Source organism: Marmota monax, unplaced genomic scaffold, assembly GCF_021218885.2.
Source record: "Marmota monax isolate L192 unplaced genomic scaffold, Marmota_monax_Labrador192_F-V1.1 WCK01_AAM20220418_F8-fsc00144, whole genome shotgun sequence".
Classification (NCBI taxonomy): domain Eukaryota; kingdom Metazoa; phylum Chordata; class Mammalia; order Rodentia; family Sciuridae; genus Marmota; species Marmota monax.
The window spans coordinates 2,515,333-2,541,940 of NW_026694618.1; the positions used below are offsets into that span (position 1 = coordinate 2,515,333).

The window sequence follows — 26,608 nt, forward strand, 5'->3', positions numbered from 1 at the left end:
AAAAAAATTAAAATCACAAAGATAAAGGCAGAGTAAAGCCTCCCATAAGAGTGGAGAAGGACATGAGAGAGCAGACTTTAATCACAGCTACCTTCAAATAAACTTTGACCCTGTGCAACTTGCTATATTCTGTAATTTAAGTTCTGAGAGCTATAGTTTTCAGTAGAGCAAAAAATCTTATAGCCATGAGGGTCATCTAACTCCCTTTGTTTCCCAAGAATTTATCTGTTCTTATTCTTCCCCATCTCCTAAGAACTGCTTTATGTATATTCTTCAAATTTTCCAGTCTCTAAATTATTCTTGACAAACAACTGATGTAATCCCCCTCCTCATTTGGAGTTTTTGCCTTTATTATTTGTTAAGAATCTCAGAGCACATTTCGGCTGCTTGAAATTTGTGTCTACTAATTTCCAATTCAGATTAACCCAAATAAACTTGTTCCTTAATCAACTTGTACCTCGGTTTCTCTTAAAGGTCAACAAAAGTATTTCCTGGAAACTTTTATAGGGTAATAAAACAGGTAGAGGAACAAAGCAAAAGGAACATACCAAGCAAATTCCCATAGAGGGCAACTGTAGCTCATGCTGAGTAGCTCTGGAAACAATAGAGGTTACAATTTAGTTTATTCCTACCTTCAGTCACTGGTTAATATCTGTCCTAAGAAATAGATTTCCCAGATGCTTCTATAGCACCTATATAGGTAAGTGCAGGCTTTGTCACTATGAGAACAGCCATCCCACAAAAAACCACAGGAGCTAGAATTGGGAATGCATACACACTAGGAGACTACCATAGAGCAAGAAGGAGATAGCAGATAATGCCACTGCTCTGTTGATGGATCTGTTATGATTTTTAGGAGGGGAAAATTAAAAACTACTTGGTCTGGAATCACATTATGGATTCCCCAAAAGATTGCACAATAAACCACTTCAGTAGAATCATCTTACAGTTGACAATCATTGGCCACAATTCCCAGACATGTACAGAGATCAAAAATTAAAACATCCTCACGTAAACAAAAGCTAAAGGAATTCAATACACTAGACCTGCTCTCAAGAAATTCAGAGTCCTGCAGGTTGAAACAAAAGGACACTAGATAATAAAGTATAAAGAAACAAGAATCACAATAAAGGTAAACATGGGCAATTATTAAAGCTAAACCAACAATTTATCTTTACAACCTAAAGAACCAAAAAAAAAACCCAACCAAACAACAACAAAAAACGTAAACTCAAGGCCAACAGAAAGAAGAAAATAACAAAGATTAGTTATTTTGTTTGCTGTTGTAGTGTAATCTTCTATCATATTTGCTGATTATCTATAAATGAGTGATTAATTTTACAAATAGCTGCTTTCAATGATTTTTCTGTTTAATAGTATTTCAGTTTTCTTCAAAAAATGGCTAGATTATCAATATTTAATACATGTCTTTTCACTATAAAAGTTGGGTCATCAAAAACATCAGCAAAATGACAAACCTTTAGGTAGGTTGACTAAGAAAAAAGTAGACTCAAATTACTACAATCAGAAATGAAAACGGGTTCACTGCTACCCTTTCCACAGAAATAAAAAGAATTATAGGAGAACACTATGAACAACTGATGCCAACAACTGTATAACTGATGAAAACTGCTGGAAACAAAGTATAACAATACTAAGTCAAAAAGAAAAAAACTCTGAAGATCCTTACTAACTGGAAGGAGAATGAATCAGTAATCAAAAATACTGGATCGGTGATTAAAAAAAAAAAAAAAAAAAAAACTCCCCAAAACTAAAAGCTCTGGATTTGATGGATTCAAAAGGTGGTTCTACCAAACATTTAATGAACTAAAGCCAAGACTTACCAAATGGTATGGTTTAGATATTAAGTGTTCCATAAAAGTTCACGTGTGAGACAATGCATGCAAGAAAACCTACAGATGAAATGATCAGGTTATCAGAGTTTTAACCTAATCACTGCACTACTCCCCTGATAAGGACTAACTTGGGTAGTAACTGCAGGCACGTAGGGTGTGGTTGGAGGAGGTGGGTCAATGGGTGTGTGCCCTGGAGGTTTATATTTTTGTTCATGGTGATGGGAACACTCTCTCTTTGCTTCTTGGTGGCCATGTCCTGACCTGCTTTCCTCCACCACACTTTTCTGCCATGATGTTCTGCCTCACCTTTGGCCCAGAACAATAGGAGCCAGTCATCTACAGACTTACATGTCTGAAACTGTGAGCTCCAAATAAGCTCTTCCTCCTCTACATTGCTTTTGTCAGGTCTTACAGTCACAGCAGTGAAAAAGCTGACTAAAACACCGGATTATTCCAAAAAATAGAAAAGGGACACTTAACTCATTCTGTGGCGCCACTATTACCTTGATATTAAAGCCAAAGACACTCCAAGAAAACTACTAAACAATAAGCAATATGAACAACAATTATTGACAAAACTCTAGCAAACTGAATTCAGCAGTTTTACACCATTAGCAAATGGGATTTATTTTGGGAATGCAAGGATAATTCAACATATGAAAATCACTCGAGGTAGTATACCACACTAACAGAATGAAGTGGGGGAAAAACCCAGTCATTTCAATTGATGCAATAAAAAGTATTTCACAAAATTTAATACCCTTTCATAAACATTCAACAAAGTAATAGCAGATGGACACTACCTCCACATAATAAGTCATAAACGAGAAATCCATAGCGTACCTCATACACATGGTAAAAGCCTGCAAGTGTTTCCTATAAGATCAGAAACAAGGCAATTATGCTTGCCTTCATTGCTTATATTCAACTTAGTAATGGAAGTTCCAGCCTCAGTAAATAGGCAAGAAAAAAAGATATCCAAATTGGAAAGAAGTATTTAAAATTATCTCTACCTCTCTACTTATACATAGTCTGATCATATATGCAGAAAATTCTAAATTAGATTGAAAAAAACAAAAAAACTAATACCCAGACAAACCTGTTAGGTCCAATAAGTGAATTCAGTAAAATTATCAGGATTCAAAGTCAGTATACAAAATAAGTTGCAAATATAGAAACCGATAATGAACAATTTAGGAGGAAAGTTAACAATTTAACTCACAAAAACATTAAAAAGAAACCAAGGAATTAACAAAGGAGGTGAAAGATTTGAGCAATAAGTACAACCAAACATCACCAAAATTAAAGAAGACAGGAGTAAGAAGAAAAAATTCCATGTTCTAGGACTTCAACACTTAATACTGCTAAGAGGTAAATACCACTCAAAGCTATCTACAAATTCAATGGAAGCCCTAATAAAATCCCAACAAAGTTCTCTACAGAAATAGAAAATCCATCCTAAAATGGAATCTTAAGAAACCCTGGGTAGTCAAAAATAATCTTGAAAAAAGGAAAGCTGGAAGACTCAGCCCTCCTAATTTCAAACTTGTTACAAAGCTACAGTAATCAAAACTGTGTGGTACAGGCATAAAGACAGAAATACAGACCAATGGAATAGAGTCCAGAAATAAAGCCATACTTTTATGGCCAAATCATGTTTGGCAATGGAACCAATACCATTTAATGAGGTTTGAAAAAGTCTTTTTAACAAATGGGGTGAGAAAACTGGATAGCCACATGCAAAAGCATGAAGTTGGTCCCTTACACAACACAATATACAAAAATTAATTTAAAATAGATCAAAGGCCTAAACAGGCAAAAGCTTCATGACATTGGATTTGGCAATGATTTCTCAGATATGATACCAAGGGCAGAGTCAAGGGCTGGGGATGTGGCTCAAGCGGTAGCGCGCTCGCCTGGCATGCATGCGGCCCAGGTTCAATCCTCAGCACCACATACAAACAAAGATGTTGTGTCCGCTGAGAACTAAAAAATAAATATTAAAATTCTCTCTCTTTAAAAAAAAAAAAGGCAGAGTCAATAACTCCAAGTAAAGTAAGCAGCAAACTGGATTTCAGCAAAATTTTTAAAAGAATTAAGAGAGATTATCAACAGAAAAAAGGCAAACCACAGAATTTGGGCAAAATACTCACAAATCCTATGAAAAAGAATAATATTCCAAATATATAGAGAACTCTTAAAATTTAACAACAAAAAACACATTTCAAAACTAGACAAAGGACCCAAATACACATTTCTCCAAAGACACACAAATGGCAAGTAAGCACATAGATTCCTAACATCGCTAATTATTAATAAAATACAAATAAACAGCTGTAGAAAACAGCATTAGCAGTCTGTCAAAAACTAAGAATTGGATGTGGTGGTACACACCTATAATCCCAGTAGCTTGGGAGGCTGAGGCAGGAGGATTCAGAGTTCAAAGCCAGTCTCAGCAACTTAGCAAGGCACTTAGTAACTCAGCAAGACCCTGTCTCTAAATAAAATACAAAATAAGGGCAGGAGATGTGGCTCAGTGGTTAAGCACCCCTGGGTTCAATCCTCAGTACAAAAAAAAAAGAAAAATTACCATGTTATCTACCAATTCCACTTCTGGATATCTGCCCAAGTGACTCGAAAGCAGGGTCTTGAAGAAGTATTTGTACATCCATGTTCATAATAGCAGTATTAAAAATAACTAAAATGTGGAGGAAAACCAGTATCCACTGGCAGATAAATTAATTAGCAAAATGTGACATTTAGGTACAAAACAATAATAATCAGTCATACAAAGGAAAAAAATTCTGACACAGTCTACATATGAGCCTTGAGGACAAGGTTTCCTATAAGATCAGGAACAAGGCAATTATGCCCAAAGTCAAATAAGCCAATCACAGTTGCTATACTATTTTACATTACTACCAAAAATGTACAGAGGTTTCAATTTTCTCCATATATTTGCCAGCAGTTGTTATTTCCTGATAAGAGTGGCCATCCTAACCGGTACGAAGTGGCATCTCACTGTAGTTTGTATTTGTATTTCATTAATAATTAGCGATGTTAGTGCCCATGTGGACTCATTGACTGTAACAATGTACTACACTTGAGGGAGATTTTGATAAGAAAGTAGACTATGCATGTGTGGGGACAGCCAGTCTATGGAAAATCTCTTCCTTCTACTCAGTTTTGTGTGGACCTTAAAACTTCTCTAAAAAAAAAAAAAAAAAAAAAAAGTCTGATAAAAAGACCAAGACGGGCTGGCATCCCACCTTCCCCTGTCCACTCCCAAGCTTTATAATGTCACTTCACCTTTCTCTGTTCATCATCTCCACATGGGAAGTAATGATCCTTCATAAAGATGATGTAGTTTAGTGCTTAAAGTGAATATTCAATAAATGTTAATTAAAATTAAAAAAAAAATAATTAGCGATGTGGCTTACTTGCCATTTGTGTGTCCTTGGAGAAATGTGTATTCGGGTCCTTTGTTTAGTTTTGAAATATGTTTTTTGTTGTTAAATTTTAAAAGTTCTCTATATATTTGGAATATTATTCTTTTTCATATGATTTGTGAGTATTTTGCCCAAATTCTGTGGTTTGCCTTTTTCCTGTTGATAATATCTCTTAATTCCACTTAGATGAAATACTTAAAAGTAAAAATGAGAATTTTGATGGTTAGGGGTTGTGAGAAGTAAAACAGGGAATTATTTAAATGGATACAGTTTCAGCTTTACAGGATGAAGAGTTCAGGAGAAGGATGGTGGTGGTAGTTGCAAAACATCATAAATGTACTTAATACTACTGAGCTGTAAATTTTAAAAATGATTGAAATGGTGATTTTTTTATATCATGTATTTCACCAAAGTAAAAATAATTTTAAAAAAATAATCAACGTTAAAGGTGTCAATTTTCTGCAGATTCACCTGTGTACGTAACATGATCCCAGCTAAAACACAGGAAGATTTGTTAAATAACTTCGCAAAACTTTTTCTAAAAGTGTGGAAAAACAAACGCGAACATAAATGGGAAGTTATAGAAAAATGAAAAAAAAATATCACAGAGATACTTTTTTCAACCCTATCAGATCCCCTACCCTGCTTTTTTGGTACTAAGAATTGAACCCAGGGACACTTAACCCCTGAGCCACATCCTCAGCCCTTTTTATTTTGAGACAGGGTCTCCCTGAGTTGCTCAGGGTCTCACTAACTTGCTGAGACTGGCTTTGAACTTGTGACCCTTCTGCCTCAGGCTCCTACGCCCTTGAGATTACAGGCATGCATCACCATGTCCAGCTATCTGATCAATTTTAAATAAAATATTTTTTTAAAAATTAAATAACATGGTAAATTATTCTAAATGTTGTTTAAAAAATAAATATGTGAGTGTAATTAGAAAATTCTTAAAAGGGGAATGGAAGGGAGTAGACAAATTCTACCACATATTAAAATATACTACCAATGAAAAACAGAATAATTAAAATAATCTGATATTCAGAATGAACAGACAGGTCAACAATTAGTATATAAAATGCATTTTTAATTAACACTAAATACATAGTACTGAGAAACTTTTCTCTATAATCAATACTGTGTCAGAAACTATTTTATTTGAAACTGTATCCATGAGAATGGACTATCCCATTCTTGCATGAATGACAGATTATTATAAAACAGAAGCAGCTTCAATTTCCAACTCAGAACTTCAGATAAAGGGTTTCCAGACACAACATTCCACATTTATCTTAACTGTAGTCTCCAAGGAAACAAGTACTTGAGTCTGCTTCTAGGCCCAGGCCTCATATTTGTTAACTCCTTGACACACAGTCCTGCTATGTTTTAAACTATCAACTACTGCTGCATTCAAGTTGTGCCTTCACCACTGTCTGAAATCCTATAACCCTGGTTTATTCTTCATTGAATGCTGGTACTTAACTTGCTGCATGTCTCCCTTATAGGAGCAAGTTAGGCTAAGGCAGGAGGATCACAAGTTTGAGGCCAGCCTGGGCAACTTGGTGATATCTGTTACAAAATAAAAATTAAGAAGAGCTGGGGATGGACGGATGGATGTAGCTCAAAGGTAGAGGGCCCCTGGGTTCAATATATAATACCAAAAAAAAAAAATTGAAATAATTGATCTTTTGGAAAACATAACAAGTAAAAAGCAGGATCTCTTTTTATAATTAACAATTAAATTTTTTTTAAAAAATTGAAGTTAAAACTAGGAGAAAACACCTAGAAATTTATCTCAAGGATATAAATCACAGAATCCTTCCGTGGTGTTCACAACAGCTATAAACCAAGATGTTTGTTGATGAAATGTATGTATGGAGGTATCATACCATACAACAGAATATAGTTGTCAAAATCAATCATCTATGTGTTCTGGTAAATGTTTGTACTTTTGGCTAAGATTAGTATTAATGATGAATAAGGTATGCTTTTTAAATCAGAAAATGAGATAAGAAACCCAAGCATACTTAGAGAAGGAAAAATATACAAAAAAGTATTATATACACTTTACCATCTCTATCACTAGTTCTCACCAAAACTAACTATTATCCATTGTTTAAAGACTTAACAAAAAAAAGAACAAGTAAAGCGTATGTCACCATATATGTATATTCATCTTTTAATATGCATTAAACAGATCATGTTATATCCATTAGCCACTACTTTATCCTTTTCACTTATCTTTTTATACCACAACCTCATTCATTTGAACTATGTAAAAGACTTATTTTTTTAGACAAATTACTGAAGTTTGCATAGCAGTCCCATTTTAAATGCTTATGTGTAAGTGCACATTTATATATATATAAAATACAAAAAATATATATAAATGTGTGTGTGTACACTGTATAAATAAAAACTTTAGCAAGGTGGCATGGGCAAGAAGGACAATTTTTTTTTCACTCTTAATTTTAAATTAGTGCTTAATTTTCATGTTTATTTTTTAAATCAGGTATACACCAATTACTTTCTGACAAAAAAACTAAATAAAAGTAGACTACTTTATCTAGAGAGTGAAAAATCAAAGTGCATTAATTTTTCCATACTTGTTACACAAAAGGATCTCTTGATACTTTTCAAACTTTAAGTTTCAGAGTCACATGCACAGATACATGCTAAATACTCCTACCTGGACTACAGGCATCTCAAATTCATGTCCAAAAGTGAATCATTACTTTACTCCCTTAAAACTTCTTATATTAATTATTGGTGGTTATCTAAGTTACTCACCAATAGGTTCCCTTTTCATTTAGAGCTATCTTGATTATCTACAGGAGAAATTGGGGACATTTTTGTTTTTTTCTGCCAGGGAAGGGTTCTGGGGATTAAATCCAGAGCTGTGCACATGTGAAGCATGTGCTGTCTCACAGACTTACACCCCCAGGCCTGGGAGACATTCTTAATGATCCCCCTTATCCTCACCCCAAATCCAATTATCAAGTGTTGTCAATTTTATTTTCTAAACAGTTTTCTAATCCATCATCTCTCCATTTCTACTCTTTGCCCTATTTCATACATTCTTCACATCTAAGTACTGCAATATCTAACCTATCTCCTCTCTAACTTAAGTGCTCTCTCTCTCCCCACCTCATCCTGTTGCCATAATGACCTCTATAAAATGAAGCTAACTGTGTCATACCATGAAGCTTTTCATGGAACTTCACTGCCTACAACTCAAAAACTAAGCATCTTTAATTAACATGATATAAAAGATTCTCCTTGATCTAGACTCTCCAGGTGTCCAGTTTCATCTTTTGCTATCCTGTGCCTTACACTTCAGCAATTCTGAATTATCAACAGTTCTCTAAGCATCCAATGTATTGGCTTCACTATTCCTACTATACATCTGACTACAATGACCTCTCTTCTCTCCACTATCACCTCTGAAAATACCATGAAATCAGGGTTTCTTAATCTTGGAACTACTGACATGACACCATGAGTTGGATAATACTGTTGTTGGAGCGGTTCTGTTCACTGTTAAAAGATTTTTAGCTACATCCATGGCCTCTACTTCCTAGATACCTGCAGCATTCTCACTGGTTGATCAAAAATTCGAGACAGGGCCAAATGTTCCTGGAGAAGAAAATCGGCCCCAGTCAATAACTATTCCTTTAACTTGTTGAGACTTAAGTCTCTCATATGTACATAAAATACTTAAAATAGCTGCTTTTCAGGAGGGCATATGGATGACAGAGGTAACTAGATAAGAAGAAAAAAAGTTTACTTTTCACATTTACTTTTAATCTGTTTTTAGTCTTGTACCTGTTCTAACTTCTCCACAACTACAGCCCTGGTCTGAGCCACCCCTTTCTCTTAACTGCTGCAAAATCCTTCTAATCAACTTTTTTTCCCCCCTTTAACCTTTCCTTCATTCTATTTTTTAGAGTAGTCAGAGTGATCTTTTTAAAACTGTACTTGTATCTTGTCACCCAACTGCTCTGAACCCTTACAACTTCCTAATCTCACTTAAAAAGCCCAAACCTTAAAATGACCTTCACATAATCTGCCATCCTATTTCACCCCTTTCTTTGTGATCTTTCTTCCTTGGACTTAGTGGTTTTGGAGGTAAGAAACAAACAAATAACAATTTCACAGGATCGACTTTAATACTATTTCTCCATGTTTTACCTTTGAATTCACTGACATCTCTCTAACACGCCCATGGTCTTTATACTTGCTGTTATCTGCTGGGGACATATGCCCAGACACTAATATGTCTCACTCCCCATGGTCTTTATTTCTTCAGGTCTTTATTTCTCAGTGGTCTTCCCTGACCATCCTACTCTTACTCATAGCACTTATTAATATCTAACATTATTTTTTAAATTCATCTTGTATACTGTCTTTCTTTTCCATCCTGATCAGTGTTCTCAAACCTAAGTCTGCATCAGAATCATCTGGAAAGTTAATTATAACAATTTTCAAAACAAAGATCTGGACTCTGAAAATGTGCATTTCTAACAAGTTCCCAGGTGATACAAGAATCCAGGGACCACACTTGTAGTACTAATGTTTCAGAGCCACACAGGGAGAATGCCACGAAGTGATACAGCTACAAGCCAAGGAATTGTCAGTGATACAAGAAGAGGCCTAGAACAGATTCTCCCCTAGAACCTTGACAACATGGTCCTGGCAACATCCTGATTTCAGACATCTAGCCACAAGAACTAGGACAATAAATTTCTGTTGTTTTAAATGGCTGTTTGTGGTTATTTATTATGGCAATCCTGGGGGTGGGGGGGGGGGAACAGAATGCAAAAAACTACACCAAGCTGTATGTAATCCCAAATTCTGCCCATTATCCAACTTCTACCAGTTTAAGTAATGTTTTAAATACATAGCTTTCATTTTAATCAGATTTCCTGTTTGAGAATTTCCTCAACATTGTTTTTTGTCCTAAATGTGTCCCTTCAATGTGCAAGACAGATCATTCTACATGGGCTGGACAGTTTATTTGAATTTTCTTTTTGGTTTTTCCCAGCTTCTTAGGGGTTTCCTTAACTCACAAGGAGCATCTTCTTTATTTTTTTCCTCCAAAGAAGACTTCATAATTTCACACATTAAAATTTGGGCACATATTTTCTCCTGGGATGCTTGAATTAGGTGCAAAATAAAAATTTAATTTCACACGGAGTTCCTTTATAACCAGATTTTAAAATAAAATGCTAACTTCACATTTTAAGGAACAGATTTTTTTTCCTTCTTCACTTAAAAATTTCTATTGGGAAACCTAAACTTTTAATGTAGCATCAAGCTGACAATTTTCTATTAAAAGATTTATAAATATACTGTCACAAAAATTACTATCAGTAATTTTACCACATGAAGACTATAAATTAACATGGCTTACAAAGGTAATCAGTATAACATAATTTTTACTGCAGCACATAACAACATACAAATAGTACCTCGAATATAATTAACAATATCACTTTTATATTTCTATCATTAGGTAAACATTAACTCATCGTCTGTGCCTAACTAAATCTGCATATTTATTTCTGGATATTTAATTTATTCAGAAATATAGACTCATACAATCTAAAGACAGTATACTTAAACTCTAAATGGATAATAACCACAAACTATCTTTAAATGCTGAATCCTAAGCAAAAAGATATTGAAAAAACACAAATTCCAGGCAAATTTGAGAAAGATATTTAATAGTTTTCCACTAGTCCTGAAAAATCATTCTCTTTCACTATGAAGAATTTTAAATGAGTCATACTTTCCTTACTAAATCACTGTTTTACTTAACATATGGTGAAAAGAGTTAACTGTTTGGTAACTTGAAGCTTTATATTCATTTAAACTATACATCAATATATACTAAAGCTGGCAGAAAATAAAACAAATACAGTTTATTACATACAATATTTAGAACTCTCCATATCATGTGCATGAGCCTCATCTGACATTTCTCTGATACTGGAGTGAAAAGCTGTCATCTAAATACCTTCAAAAACTCGGATTCCCACATCCCAAACTTACCAGAATTAAACAACTTGAAATTAAGCACAACACTTTTTTTCTTGGCACCCAGGCGGAGCTATGTTCTACATCCATCTTTTACTAAATTAACATATTTCTGGCCCTTACTTATTGCCTAATTATTTAAAGTTCTAACTTTATAACTTTTTTAAAAAAATTAAATATTTTTATAGTAGATGGACACAGTGCCTTTATTTTATTTTTTATGTGGTGCTGAGGATGGAACCCAGTGCTTCACACGTGCTAGGCAAGCACTCTTACCAATTGAGCTACAGCCCCAACCCACTTTGTAACTTTTTAATTCATAATGAAATCAATTCATAGTCAGCATAGTTTTTAACCATTAAAGCATTAAAAGGAAATAAGGCTATATACTCACAATGAATTTAGAAAACTGGAAACTTAATAAGCTTTTCCAGAATGTGAGTCTTGTGTTGTTGTTGATGATGTTATTTTAAAAAATGGCAAGGGGGAGGGGGCGGCTAAGGGCTAAAAATGAATAAATCCCTACCCCTAAACTGCGGTCTATTAGAAGCATGCAATTTATCTAAACTCAAAGCACTATGGACAACTTGCCAGAATCCAGTAATCCATCACACTTTGCAGGGGGAAAGGGGAAAAAATTTTGAGTTAAAAAAAAAAAATTCCCCCCTCTTTCTGGTAGCAAGTGCCCCGATACGCACCTGGCTTGTTCACTGTCAGAGGCAGGGAAACTTTAAAAAATAAATCAGCTACAGACAAACCTGATGATCCAAGCAAGCCCCAGGCACTTCTGGACGGCGCCCGCACGCTGGGCGCTCAGGCGGCGCTGCAGCCCGGCTCTCGCGGAAGGTGCCCACACCTGAGTCGAGTTGGCTAGACCGCCGCTGGGGACCCGGGCGGGGAGGACCCGGGGGCGGGGCAGGCAGGGCCCGGCAGGACAGGACCGCTAGGTGATCCGGCCCGCAGCCGGGGCGCACCCCGCGCCTCACGCGGACGCCCGACGCCCAGCAGCACGAGCGCAGGAGGTGAGTTGTGCGGGAGGGCGAAAGGAAGGACCCGCCACGACAAGTGGCTACATGTCGTCAAAATAACGGCCGGTGGGCACCCGGCCCCCGTGGCAGCTCGCGGAGGCACCAGGAGTTCGAAGTGCCCAGCGCCTCCCTCAGAAGCCCGAACGCCCCAAGCCCGGCCCCGACCCCAAGACACCTGTTTGGCGGCGCCTGGCGTTCAGTTCCACCCTCCACGCTCGGGCTCACACACCCCGAGAGGGGGGAGGGCGAGGGGAGCCCAGACCTCCGACCCGCAGCCTGAGGGCGCCTCTCCTGGCCGTACCTGACATCAGCAGCTGCTCCCTCTCGCCCCTCCTGGGGGGCGGAGAGGGGGTCGACTCGGGGCTGGCGACCTTTGCTCGTCTGGGCAGCCGCAGAACTGGCTCGTGGCCGCTAGCCCGGGCCGCCCGCTACCGCCCAGATCATTCTCCCGCGGCGGTGGCGGCGGCAGCCGAGGCGGGCCCGGCGCGCGCTCCCGCCCGCTCGCTCCGCCCCTCCCTGCAGCGCGTCCAGGCCGCGGCCCGCCTACGGCGCAGCCGCCACCCAGGGGTCTCCTAGCGCTGACGTCGCCGCCGCCGCACCAGCCCCAGGGAAGGGCGGAGCCGGAGGGGGCAGGGAGGGGCGGGGCTACGGCGACGTGCGGACGCGGGGATAGGGCGCCGACCACGAGCTCCGCCCTTCTGCGAAGGGGTCTGGGAAGTCGGGGCTTTCAGAAGCTGTACGCTTAGTTGCTGCCCTCTTGCGCATCTTATCTACGGGTTTCACCTTTCCAACTCTGCTGTTGGGTTCTGCACTAGCTTCCATACTTAGAGACTGAGGAGGAGAGGAACGTAGTGAAAGGAAGGAAACTAGAACTGAGACTGTTCGTCACTGAGGGACCTTTGTCTGAGAGACGGACTCTTAACTCTGTAGTAGTATCTTGGCCTCTAACCTGCTCTTAACCCGTCCTTTTTTTTTTCCTCGCTAGTCCTCTCCCCATATTCTCACTTTCTCTCTGGTCTTAACGAAAGGAAATACGGCAAGATGAGCTATGCAGAAAGGTGCTACATAACGTGATGTGTGAACCAGAAAGAACTGAAAAACAGTGATATCAGAAAGCCTTCTGCAAGAACACGTGCATAAACTTTGATTCTGTCAGTACTTCATTTCTGTCCTACAATATAGCAGGAAGAAGTTCTTAAAAGCTTGCAAAAATCATCTGCCCTTAGGGGGTGGTTGCCACCTGTCGAGACAACCCCACCACGTAGTGAGGAGGTGAGTGGAAGGTCTGTATGTCATTGGCTTTAACCCTCTACAAGGCCAAGCTCCAGGATCGGAAAGCTACTGCCTGCTTCATTTAAATGCGTGACTTGGGCAGTTCTTTAATAACCTGTAAGTGTTAAAAGTAGACTCTGAAAACAGGCTGGTTGGTCTGTTTCACTTCATTTTCTGTTGCTAAACTATAACATAGCTTGGTTCCATATACTTCCACAAGGGAACTAGAAAAGATACTTCTCTAGGGGTCACAATGTTCCAAATACAAACCAAAACAAACTCAGGATTCCTTGTGTCATTTTAATTTAATTGAAAGTTATAGTGAACAAAGAATAATCTCCCCCCCCCCCCCAATGAACAAAGGTAAACCTTTCCAATGATAAGATTAGCCATAGTCAAAATAAAGAAGAGCTTTATTTTGGCTGTGGTTCTGGGCAAAGTTCTGGCCGATGGCCTTCTTGCTGGCAGTGCCCTGAAGCAAAGCAGAATATCACCTGGCAAGAAACAGGGAGCTCATAATAGACCTAGCCAAGCTCCCTTTTATAGCAGACCTGCTGTCTGGACAGCCATTAACCCATCAATACATTAATCAGGTGAGTGGATTAAGCTATTCATGAGGGCAGAGCCCTAATCAACTCTTAATGGTTCCACCTCTTAACATCTTATGATGGGGACAAGCCATATTCAAACCATAACAGGCTGGAACCTTGCTTCCCTTCCCCTATTTATTGGCTGTGTAATGTTAGCAAGTTACTTAGCATGCCTGGGAGAAATAATAAGTAGCATATTTTAGTTATTGTTATTTTTCCTGTAATTTGCTTGGGTTCAGCTTTAGTGTATAGTTTGCCACGACTTAACATCAGTAGATCCAAAAGAGTCTTCCAAAAGAATTTTAAAACTTAATGGTCAGGCACAGTGGCACACGCCTGTAATCCCAGTGGCTCAGGAGGCTGAGACAGGAGGATAGCGAATTCAAAGCCAGCCTCAGCAAAAAGCAAGATGCTAAGCAACTCAGTGAAACCCTGTCTCTAAATAAATTACAAAATAGGGCTGGGGATATGGCTCGGTGGTCAAGTCCCCCTGAGTTCAATCCCCTGTACCCCCTCTCCCCCTAAAAAACTTAAGGAACATCTAGTGATTCTAATTTAGATGTCTTTTTTCAGATGAGGAAACTGAGGCCAGAAAGATAAACTAACAGAACATGCCAGAAGAGAAATGCCAGAATCATGACAGCCAGGTTGGTGCCCTTTCTTGTCCCATGCCTCCAGACTTCTCTTTACTATATCCCACGTTTAACTTCCTTTCCTCCTCAACTTCTGTGTAGTTGTTGCCCAGGCCCATCCCCCACCACAGCTTGGTTCCATATACTTCCACAAAGAAACTAGAAAAGATACTCCTTTAGGGGTCACAGTGTTCCAAATACAAACCAAACCAAACTCAGGATTCCTTTGTGTCATTTTAATTTAATTGAAAGTTATAGTGAACAAAGAATAACCCTTTTATCCCCAGTGAACAAAGGTAAACCCTTCCAATGATAAGATTAGCCATAGTCAAATCTAGGGAAATTATATGCAAAAAGGAATGTTGATCAAATCGCCCATCCCTTTTCTGGTGTTTTTGAAAAATAGTTATTGCTTTATGAAAACAGTACATGCTTATGCAAACAAATTCAAAACCTTCAAATAAAAATGTAAAGATAGTTATAATTTGTTCAAATCCCATAATCTAATCATTAAAAAATTCTGTTACGTTCTTCTAAACATCTCTCTAAAACTAAATAATACATTAGAAAATAGAAGTAAATATTTCATAAACTATATCTTGCATTCATAGTTCTTTTCTCACTGTCATAGATAACATCATTTTTAAAAAGTTGCATAGTATCTATTAAGTGAATGTGTGTATGATCATAAATCTTGGCAGTATTGTATTGATTGACATTTGTGGGTTTTTTCCCCAAGTTTTTACTGTTATAAATACCTCTTCAATAAACTGCTTTATGCAAACTGTACAGTTATCATCTTGGACATGTTCCTAAAAATGACATTTGTGTCAGCTGATTATTCAACATTATCAACTAGGAAAAACAAAGTTATGGTTACTTTGAAAAATATACTTTATATGTGAACTTAAAACTGAACAGATTTTCCCCTCTGAACCACATTTGAAACATTAATAAACCTTGGATAGTGTTGTCTGGTTAGTGTCTAATGTTTTGATAATGTATATCGAAGTTCCTTGGAGCAGGAGGGTAGACATTGCTAGTTGTCTAAACCGAAATCTTTTTTTCCTACTAGCAAAACCATGATTTTTTTCAGGGTAACAATGTGTCCAGTTAAAAACATTCACTTCTGCAGACTCTTTTAAGTCAGTACTGGACATGTAACCTGTCAATGAAATGAAAGTTAGGGCTTAAGGAAAGCTTTATGGAGGAAATGTTTCTTAGCCATTTGACCTACACCCATCCTTTTTCTTTCTTAGAACTAGGACACCATGCTGAAGGTAGAGCCACAAAACTTCAACCATGATGACAAAAGCCACACACTCAGTATTAATGGTGTAGGAAGCCAGACGTATCTGGGTTCATGATTGCTTTGGAGGGCCAGCTTACCAGCTAGGCTGGCCATTTCTGGGTTGTTGTTAGGTGAGGAAAAATAAATTTTTTCTATATAAGATTTTGTTATATGAGCTTTCTATTATAAGTCTTAAATATAGTTCCTTATTGATATAATGAGGTAGATTATCATTTATATAGCAGTGTGTTGACAATTTTTTTTGATAGGGTAAGATGAAAATGGGACAGAATATGCAAGCTAACCACAGTGATAAAATATTCTCTAATAAACTTAGTTTTCCATTGAATATCCAAATATTAAATAAGTCATTTTATAATAACTTGAATTTTATAGATTAACTTAGTGGTTTTAAAATATATCCACAAATTCTTTCATGCTTCTTTCAAAAGATAGAGCTTAATTCCCCTAACTTTAAGTTTGGGCTGTACTTAGTAACTTTTCATGAATAGAATAAAATGAAAATGACATAGTGGACTTCTGAAGGGAGTTTATAAAAGATATGCCAGCTTTCTTTTTGTTCACTCTCTGGAATTACTTGCTGAAAGTGTCACCAGACAGGGGTCCAAGGAGGTCTCTCTAGGGGACATTGGGACCCTCCATTTGCCCCAGGCAGGTTCTTGCCTTACACCATGTAAAAGCATTTCAGGATGTATTGAAAGCAAGGCACAAGCAATAATTTATTAATAGAGACAGCAAATGAAAGGTATACACACCCCAAAGGCAGGGTGCATATGCCCCTGGCCTCTCATAGAAGGTAAGACAAGTTATTCAAACAGGGTTGATCTCCCTGACTATATGAATGATTCTCCTAGGAGGAAAAGTGCAGGTTCCTGGGCAGGCTTTTGTGAATCAGGATGTTTCATCTTATTTAAATAGTCTAGCTACAGATCAGTTATGGGTATATTGTGTAGCTTGAATCTGATGACATTTGAATTGATTATGTTTTTGTTCAAGTTGATCTCATACAAGCATATGTTGAATGCTTTTTTCCTCTAGCTAAAGGGACAAACATGACTGATCATGCTTATAGGTCTAGATCTCCATCTAGTAAGGGTGTCCTTTTCTCTCTCCCTGAAAGCCCAACTATCTCAGGGAAAGGTAGCCGTCATGTCTTTATCATCAGGTCACTTAGGCAACTTATGGAGAGGCCCGGTTGGTGAGAATTAAGGCTTCCAGCCAACAGCCATGCAAATGTCCTTGAAAGCAGATCCTCCAACAATAGTCCAACATAGAAATGACATCATGCATCCCTGGCCAGCATCTTAACTGTCACTTCAAGTGAGACCCTGAGCCAGAACCACTCAACTAAGCTGCTCCTATACTCCTGGCCCCCAGAAAATGAGATAATACATGTTTAAATAATTGTTTTAAGCCACTAAGTTTTAGGATACTTTGTTATATAACATTCAATAACTAATACAGTTAACTATAATAGAGCCTAACACAATGGGCAGCACATAAGTGGGTGTTATTTGAATAACAATTGATTAAAGTGGAGTTTATCTTTTTCACTTTAATAGATTACATATAATGCTATTATTACCTGTGGTCCCTGACACCTAAATTATATAAGGGTTTTTTAATATGATCATAAAGAGATAAATTGTGAATCTTACTGAGATCGAAACATTGGTGGTCCTCGATGTAAAAAAAAAAAAAAAAATCAGAGTGGAATGAGCAATAATATCCTGAAATTGGAATTCTGTCTTTAGTCTTATCACTAATTAACTGGGTGACTTATGAAAAGTCACTTAAACCTAAATTTCAATTTCCCTATTCGTTAAATGGGGACAATAATCTCAATCTGTTTTCAAAAGATAGTCAGTATGATTTTATGTAATAGTGTATTAACACTCTTTCAATTAATTTGGTTAGATCTGCCTTTTTAAATTTTTAAGCAAATAAGTGTTACATATTTAGGTGTGAATCCCATAGAGAATTTTCTTTCAAATGGTGGTAATTTACTTGCTGATTTTACTGTGTGCATTTGTAAATATTAGCATCATTCATAGGCAAGCAGTTTAGGCTTAAGTGTGTGTGGCAGGATGGTAGCTTATTAAATGTCAGATCTCATTTTATTAGCCTGTTGAAAATTTACTATGCTTTAAGAAGAATACATAATTATGACTGACTCCTTTTCCTTTTGATTAATTAATTTCTAACTGTAGCTAGGTATTTGCCCCAGCAATACTTAAATATTCTTAGTAATAAATACACATTTAGCTAGTTTTAAGTGTTCATCCTAGAGCAAAATTGTGCCCAACAGCAAGTATATATATGGTAGAATATATGTCTTTCTCTTTTACAGAGGAGGACTTGTGCACACAGAGAAAGGCTTTATACAATGAAATGTCAGAAGTAAATATTATATAATTATGGACAATGTACAGTTTGGCATGAGTAACCTAACAGATAAATATGTTAGGATGAATAAGATTTATTTAGCCTTAGTGTAGGATTCAAGTCTTGATTACATAGTAGATGAATTATCCTAGATTTCTGGGTTTTTGAACAGTGGTCCCCCCTTATCCATAGGGAATAAGTTTCAAGACCCCATGGATACCTGAAACTGTACCTAGTACCAAAACCTACATATACGCTGTTTTTACTACATGTAGTTACCTACGATAAAGTTTAATTTATAAATTAGGCACAGTAAGAGATAATAATAACTATAATAAAAATAGAATAATTTTGACTGTGTACTATAATAAAAGTTATATTAATGTGAATGTATCCTCTCTTCCCAAATATCTTCTTTTAGTGTATGTCTTAGCAATCTCAGCATATGCTTTTGTTTTCTTTCTTTATTAAGTCAAGAATTTTCACCTTTCATTTAAAGAAAGTACTTTATTGTTTGTTTGTTTTTTTTTTTTGCCATCCCAAGGTTGTTAGCATCACTACTCTTGCACCTTGGAGTCATTATTTAATAAGTGAAGTGAAGATTATTTCAGCACACTCACTACAATACCATGATAGTTGACCTCATAATTGAGATGGCTACTAAGTGAAAATGAGCAGCCGGTGTGTACAGTATTGATAGGTTGGACAAAGGGATGATTCACATGGTGGGTAGGATGGAGTGGGATGGCTTTAGGTTTCATCACATGTTCAGAATGACACACAATTTAAAACTTCTGAATTGATTATTTCTGGAAATTTTTAATACTTTTAGACTACAGTTGACCATGGGTAAATGAAACCTCAAAAAGTGAAACTGGACAGAGGAAGATAGCTGTATTGTTTCTTGCTTTCTGCTACTTGCTGTAACCCCAAATCATATGAAATTACTGGCTTAACTAGACACTGGACTATATGTGGTTATAGATGATCTATGGTAGTAATGAAAAATTCTAGGGAAAAAATGGACACTAGGAAACTGAGAAGAGAGAAGACTGGTGACAGTGTGTTTTCAACAAAATTTCTCACAATACTTGCCAGTTCAGAACGAGGAGAAGATAAAGAAAAAAGAAAGTCTAGGAATTACTTTTAACCTCAAGGGAAGAGGATTCAGCATGACTACAATGTGTGCATCAAGGAATTAGTGTTATTGCAAGAAATATTCTCAACTTGTGAGGTTAGGCTTGATGGTTTTACTCTGTATTCTTCTAGTTCCTTGGAATAAGAATCATAATGTTCTTTAGTTGTTTTCCTTGGTGGCTCACCAAAAGCAGAAAATGTTTTTTGTAAAATGGAATAGGCAAAGCTTGCTTTAGTTTGAAATTCCACAGGAGTAAATTATTTATGAATGTTGATATTGTTATTGTAAAGAACTAAACATATTTAGTTATGTACTATGGCATATTTTTTCTTTCTTTTAAATTTTATCTTAAAATTTAAAAATGAACTGTAGTAGATACCATTTTGGGTTTTTGTCATCTCTGCTGAGATGCACCCTGTTCTTTAGCCCTTTACTATAACTCCCATCTATAGGTTGGTTCCCTGTTATGGTTTAGATATTATGTATCCCCCAAAAGCTCACATGGGAAACAATGCAAGAATGTTTAGAGGTGAAATGATTGGGTTATGAAAGTCTTAACCAAATCAAGGCATTAATCCCCTTATAGAGATTAACTGGATGGTAACTTTAGGGTGTGTCTGGAGGAGATAGATCCCTGAAAGTGTACCTTTGGGGTTTATATTTTTGTCCTTTTTGAGCAGAGTACTCGCTCTCTCTCTCTCTCTCTCTCCTTCCTGGTGCCATATTTTCAGCTACTTTCTTCTGCCACACACTTCTGATATGATGCTCTGCCTCATCCCAGACCTTGAGGAATAGAGTCGGCCACCTATGGACTGAGACTCTAAAACCATGAGCCCCCAAATAAATGTTTCCTCTAAAATTGTGCTTGTCATGTCTTTTGGTCACAACAGTTAAAAAGCTGATCAAACCATCTATTAGGTATATTGATATGAGAGGACCTTTCTCCCTACCTGACCATAGTGATTGGATGAGGTTTGGTCATTGATAGATTCTGAATCAATGAGATTCCCACGTCTGGAATTTGGAGTTGGGACATAAAGGCTTTTGCTATTCTCTGTTGAACACTAAAACTATAACCAAACATGAGTTTTAAATCAGGCTAAACCCAAATAAGAAATCATTCTGCAGGGAGAGAAAGGAATGAAGCCAATTGTCTGAGAAAACTAATTAACCCTGAGTTATGGGGCTCCTTTAGAAAGGGAAAGAGAGGAGAGAGGAGCTTTCTGGTCCCCTTCAAATTTTCCCTGGCCACTACCCCACAAATGGCCCTACTGCCCAATTCCATGAGCTCTTACCCTGTATCCTTGTATTGAATGACACTTTTTTGGTTAAATTAGTTAGAATATATAACTTCTGCACTATTTAAGATATATTTTATCACTTCATTTAAAAGAAACCTAAATATTTTATTTTTCTACAAGAAGTAAAACACATTTTGAAAACTTCGGTCTAAAGGAATAGCATAAAGCCTATGAAAAAACCTGCAAATATTACAGTCTTTTGAATAAAGACAACAAAATGGCAGAGTAAGAAGCTCTAAGCTCTTGTTCTCCCACAGAGACATCAAAACACACATATGCACACATACACACAAACACAAGCAGAAACTGTTAGAACTGATTTTGCGAGAGTTCTGAAAAATAGATAAAGGTAAACAGCAACCAACTAAGCACTTAATCAAGAAAAAGGCACATGAAACCAGTAGGAATGTTTCATGGTGATTTTGCTTGTCCTTACACTACCCCCTTTCCCTCATGGAGATATTTAGAGTGGCAATAGTCTTGTGGCAATAGTATGGCAAAGCAGCAGCAGTTATACAATTGCTACAGTCATAAAGAAGCAACATTCTGACAGCAGTACAGTCTAAAAGCATTAGTAGCCCCTATTCCTAGTGTGGAGCTGTTTACCAGGTTCGAAAAGGAGCAAGCAAAGCAGACCTTGTTTGCAAATTATTGTATTCTAACCCGATTGGTTAGAACAGGTACTCTGGCCTGAATTCCTTTGCGCCCACACATTCATATGTTATAACTCTAACCTCCAATGTTACTGTACTTAGAAATTAAGTCATAATAAATTAAGTCATAATATTAGGTTCCAATCTGATAGGGCTGGTGCTCTTATAATAGGAAGAAACACCATAGTGTGCTTCTTCCTCTCTCTCTCTCTCTCTCTCTCTCTCTCTCTTTCTCTCTAACTTCCTCCCTCCCTCCATCCCTCCTCCCTTTCTCCTTTCTCCCTCTCTGTCTCCCTCCCCTCTCTCACTCTTTCCACTCTTCCTTCTTTTCCATCTGCCTCTCTCCATCATGTGAGGACACAGAAGGAAGTACCCCATCAGCTAAACAGGGTGAAACTAGAAACCAAATCACCTAGAACCTTGATCTTGTACTTTACAGCCTCCTGAACTATGAAAAATAAATTTCTGATTTTTAAAAGATATTCAGCATGTGGTATTTTGTTATAGCAGCCCACACAGACTAATAAAGAAGTACTGATTCAAGTGCTATTCCCTATTTCAACTAAGTCATAACTTAGGCCAAAAAAACTAAAAACACTGCAGGCTGAATTAACAACCTAGGAGTGAGATTATAGTTGAAACATATAATACTTAGGCAAAAGTTGGGTCAAATTTCTTTGGGAAATTAGGAAATTCAAAAGCAACCATATACACGTGGGAATTTAGAAAGCTATGCACATATACCAGGGTAAGACATATGCTCAGAAAACACTTGAGAAATCCCTAATAAGCTTTCACCTTGAGCTGATCCCTTGGCACAGTGCAAATGTGAATAATTAAAGAATGACCCTGGCTCAGAGCCAATTTGTAAGACTGGGAGAGTAGATGGCATTCAGGAAAATCCCTGTCAGAACACTAGCTGAACACAAGCCAAGGAAAAGAGACTTTGGTGACCTCACTGACAATGAATACAGTCTGCAATAAAAGTTTGGGAAAAGCATTAAATAAATGAACTGCCAATTGGTTTGCAGTAAGTCACAGTTTTCCACTAAAGGAGAGGGCACGGTAATATATGAGACAAGCTGAAGTTAGAAGAATTCCTTGATGGAAAAAGTTTACCTTTGCATGTTGTTGCTTCATTTCCTGAAAATAACTTAGGAGATTCTCCTATTTGTCCATCTACTGCTTTGATTCCTTGGATCCCACCCATTATTTTACTTAAAAAAAAAAAAAAACACAAGTAATTATTACAGAGGTCTCTGCATTTTACAGTTGCCTTTTTTGAAAGGCATTTTCCCCCGATACAACAATAAATAAATACATAAATAAACTGCCACAGTCTTTAATATTCAGGAAACTGAAGTCCTGGAGAAGGGGAAGGGGGAATCTCATTTCCAGTTAACATATTACAATAGCCAAATGTCCAGTTTTCACTTTTTAAAAAAGTTACAAGTTATACAAAGACATAAGAAAGTATGACTTACTCAAAGGAACAAAACAAATAGGCAGACACCATCCCTGAAAGATTCGAGATATAGGAATAACAAGACAAAAACTTTAAAACAACTGTCTTAAATATGCTCAAAGAGCTAAAGAGAAACATGAACAAAGAACAAAAAGACACTAGGAAAAATGATGCCTGAACAAAATTAGAATACTAATAAATACATAGAAATTGTGAAAAGGAACAAGAAAGGAATTCTAGAGCTGAAAAATACAATGATTAAAATGAAAAAAAAATCCAGGGAAATTGAGCAAGCCTATAAAAGATTCAGTGTACTTGGGGAAGGACAGTTGAATTAAAATTATTGACTTTAAGGAGCAGAAAAAAAGAAGAATGAGGAACCTCCTTCATTGTTGGAATGCAAATGCAAAACCACTTTGAAGGAGGGTTTGGCAATTTTCTTACAGAACTACATAGTCTTGATACACAATTCAGCAATTGTTCTCCTTGATATTTACTCAAATGAACTGAAAACTTATGTCCACACGACCAACTGCGTGAATATTTATAGGAGCTTTATTAAGAATTGCCTGCACTCAGAAGCAACCAAGATGGCCCTCAATGGGTATTCTGTGGAGTAAAAGTTTGTGTAGTGTCCAAAATTCATATGCTGAAACCCCAATCTCCAATGTGGCTATTTTGGAAATGAGGTCTCTAAGGAAATAGTGAAGGTTTTATGAGGTCATAAGTGTGGGTTCCTGCTCCAAAAATATTGATGTTCTTATAGGAAATGTCAGAGCACTGATGCATACTCTGTCTCCCTCTCTTCCTTCCTCCATACTTATAGGTAAAATTTTATGAGGATATAAGACAAGAGTACCATCTATAAGCCAGGAAGAGAGCACTCACTAGAAACTGAATTTATAAGCACCTTGGACTTCTAGTCTCCAGAACTGTGAGAAAATTAATGTTTGTTAAGTTACCTAGCCAGTGGTATTTTGTTCTAGTAGCCTAAGTCTGTCACAGGTAGGTGCATAAATAAACTTCTGTATACTTAGACAAATTAATACTATTCATCACTATAAATTAAGCAACCAACATCCAAAAAGATATGGTAGAGCCTTAAGTGCATGTTACCAAGTAAACAATCTGAAAAGGCTATGTCTTTTATGATTCCAGCCAGATTATATTCTGGAAAAGGCAACAATGTAAAAAGATCCAGGGTGGGCTACAGGTTTTAGGGGAAGGAAAAATGAATAGATGGAACATAGGGATTTTTAGAGCAGGAAAACTCTTCTTTATAAAACTATAATGGTAGATAAATGTCACTATAAATTTGTCTAAGCAGAATGTATAACATCAAGGATTCACCCCAATATAACCCTGTGGACTTTGATTGATAATGATGTGTCAGTGTTGTTTATTGATAGAAATGTAGCGTGGGATATTGATAGTGGAAAAGGCAGTACATATATGATAGTAAGGAACTTATGAGAAATCTACCTTCCACTCAGTTTCACTGTGATTCTAATTGACTTTTTTTAAAGAAAAAAATAAAATATGTTAATTATTAAAAAGTGAGCAGAACCTAAGATATATATGGGATACCACCAAGTGAACCAACATATGTTACAGAAATTCTAGGAGGAGAAAAGAGTGAGAAAGGGGCAGAAAGAGTATTTGACGAAATTGTGAACAAAATCGTCCCAAATTTGATTAAAGATATTAACCTACAAATCCAAGAAGTTCAGTGCATTCCAAGTTGAAGAAATTCAAAGATACCCATAATGAGACATTCTAACCAAACAGTAAAAAGCCAAAGGTAAAACGTTTGAAGGCATCAGCAAAGAAATGACTTATCACATACAGGAATACTTAATGAGATTAAAGGCCTATTTCTCAACAGAAACCATACAGCTAGAAGACAGCAGGGAGAGAGATTTAAAGTGGTGGGGAAAAAAAATATATTGTTAACTGAGAAGTCTGTGTTCAACAAAAATTGTCTTTCAGAAAATCAGGAAGAACTAAAGACACACTCAGATAAAGAAAAGCTGAGAGATTTAATTATCACTGGATCCACCATACAAGAAATGCTGAAGGGAGACTTTAAAGTTGAAATGAAAAATACTAGAGAGTATCTCAAAGCCATATGAAGTAATAAGTATTTCCATAAACATTAATACATGGGAAAATATAAAAACAAGTATTCTTTTATTTTTGTTTATAAGTCTGCCTTTTATTTCTGACAGGATTTAAAGTCACATAAATAAAAATTTATAAATCTATTGGGCATATAACATATAAAATATATTAAGGACAGTAACAACATAAAGGGGGAGAATAGTTTTTGTATGTTTTTGAATAAGTTGGTACCATTTCAAAATAGTTTGCTATAAATTTAAGGTGTGAAATATACTTTATTTATATATATATATATATATATATATATATATATATATATATATATATTTATTTATTTATATATTAATATATAAATTTAAAGTTATTTAGACTCACCATGGTAACCAAAAAGAAAATGTCTAAAAATATATATACAAAATAAAATGAGAGTTAAATAGTTCACTACAAAAATTATCTAAACATAAAAGAAGACCATAAGGGAGGAAATGGGGGACCAGAAAGTTGTATGGAAGACAGAAAACATGGAGTAAAATAACAGAAGTTCTTCATTGCAAGTAAAATTTTAAATATAAAGCGTTAAATGCCTCAATCAGAAGGCAAAGATTTGCAGAATCGATAAATATATATGATTCACTAACATATTTTCTACAAGATATTCACTTTAAATCCAAAGACGCAGATCAATTGGAAAGGAAAGGTTACTATGCTAATATCAGGCAAACAAGACTTCCAAGTCAAATGCTGTCTTAATGCCAAAGAACGCTGTATGTTGATAAAGGGGTTAGTTAGTTCATGGAGAAGATATAAAAATCATAAAAATATTTGTACCAATAAACAGACCCAAATACTTGAAGCAAATCTTGACATAATTAAATGGAGACAAACTTCTACAATGATAGTTGAAAACTTCAATATAGAACTTCCAAAAATAAAATACCTAGAGAGAAGATAAGCAAAGAATTAAAGCATTCGAACAACATAATTCACAAACGTCACTGAATAGGTATATAGAGAACATCCCAGCAATAACAACATAGTACACATTCTTCTCAGGGTACATGGAACATTCTCTAGGATAGACCATGTATTAAGCCACAGAAGAAATCTTCATGAATTTAAAAATGTTAAAATCATACAAAGTATCTTTTCTAACCATAGCATAATAAAACTATATAAATCAAAATAGAAGGAAAACTGGAATATCCACAAATAGTGAAAATTAAATACACACTAGTAGATAACAAATGGGTCAAAGACAAAAATACAAGAAAGATTAGGACATAAGGCCAATGAAAACAAAAGCATACACATGTTAAAACTTACAGGATACAGTGAACACAATATTGAGAGGGATATTTATAACCGTATAT

The 26,608-nt window shown here is 36.5% G+C and overlaps 2 protein-coding genes across 14 annotated transcripts in view; one reads left to right on the plus strand and one right to left on the minus strand.

The window, feature by feature from the left end:
* Positions 1 to 12,870, minus strand: part of C1galt1 (core 1 synthase, glycoprotein-N-acetylgalactosamine 3-beta-galactosyltransferase 1) — a 117,124-nt gene extending 104,254 nt beyond the window's left edge. For 3 of the 10 annotated variants that reach the window (XM_058572172.1, XM_058572173.1, XM_058572170.1), the window contains exon 1: positions 12,671 to 12,870. In XM_058572172.1, coding sequence (XP_058428155.1) covers positions 12,671 to 12,677 — 7 coding nt within the window. In that variant the 5' untranslated portion in view covers positions 12,678 to 12,870. The other 7 variants (XM_058572171.1, XM_046422605.2, XM_058572169.1 and 4 more) reach the window with 6 other exon arrangements.
* Positions 12,273 to 26,608, plus strand: part of Asns (asparagine synthetase (glutamine-hydrolyzing)) — a 157,514-nt gene continuing 143,178 nt past the window's right edge. For 2 of the 4 annotated variants that reach the window (XM_046422603.2, XM_046422601.2), the window contains exons 1-2: positions 12,273 to 12,363; positions 14,805 to 14,878. The gene's annotated coding sequence lies outside the window, so the exon portion shown is untranslated. Of the gene's footprint in view, positions 12,364 to 13,142; positions 13,642 to 14,804; positions 14,879 to 26,608 lie in introns of those variants that run through there. The other 2 variants (XM_046422602.2, XM_046422599.2) reach the window with 1 other exon arrangement.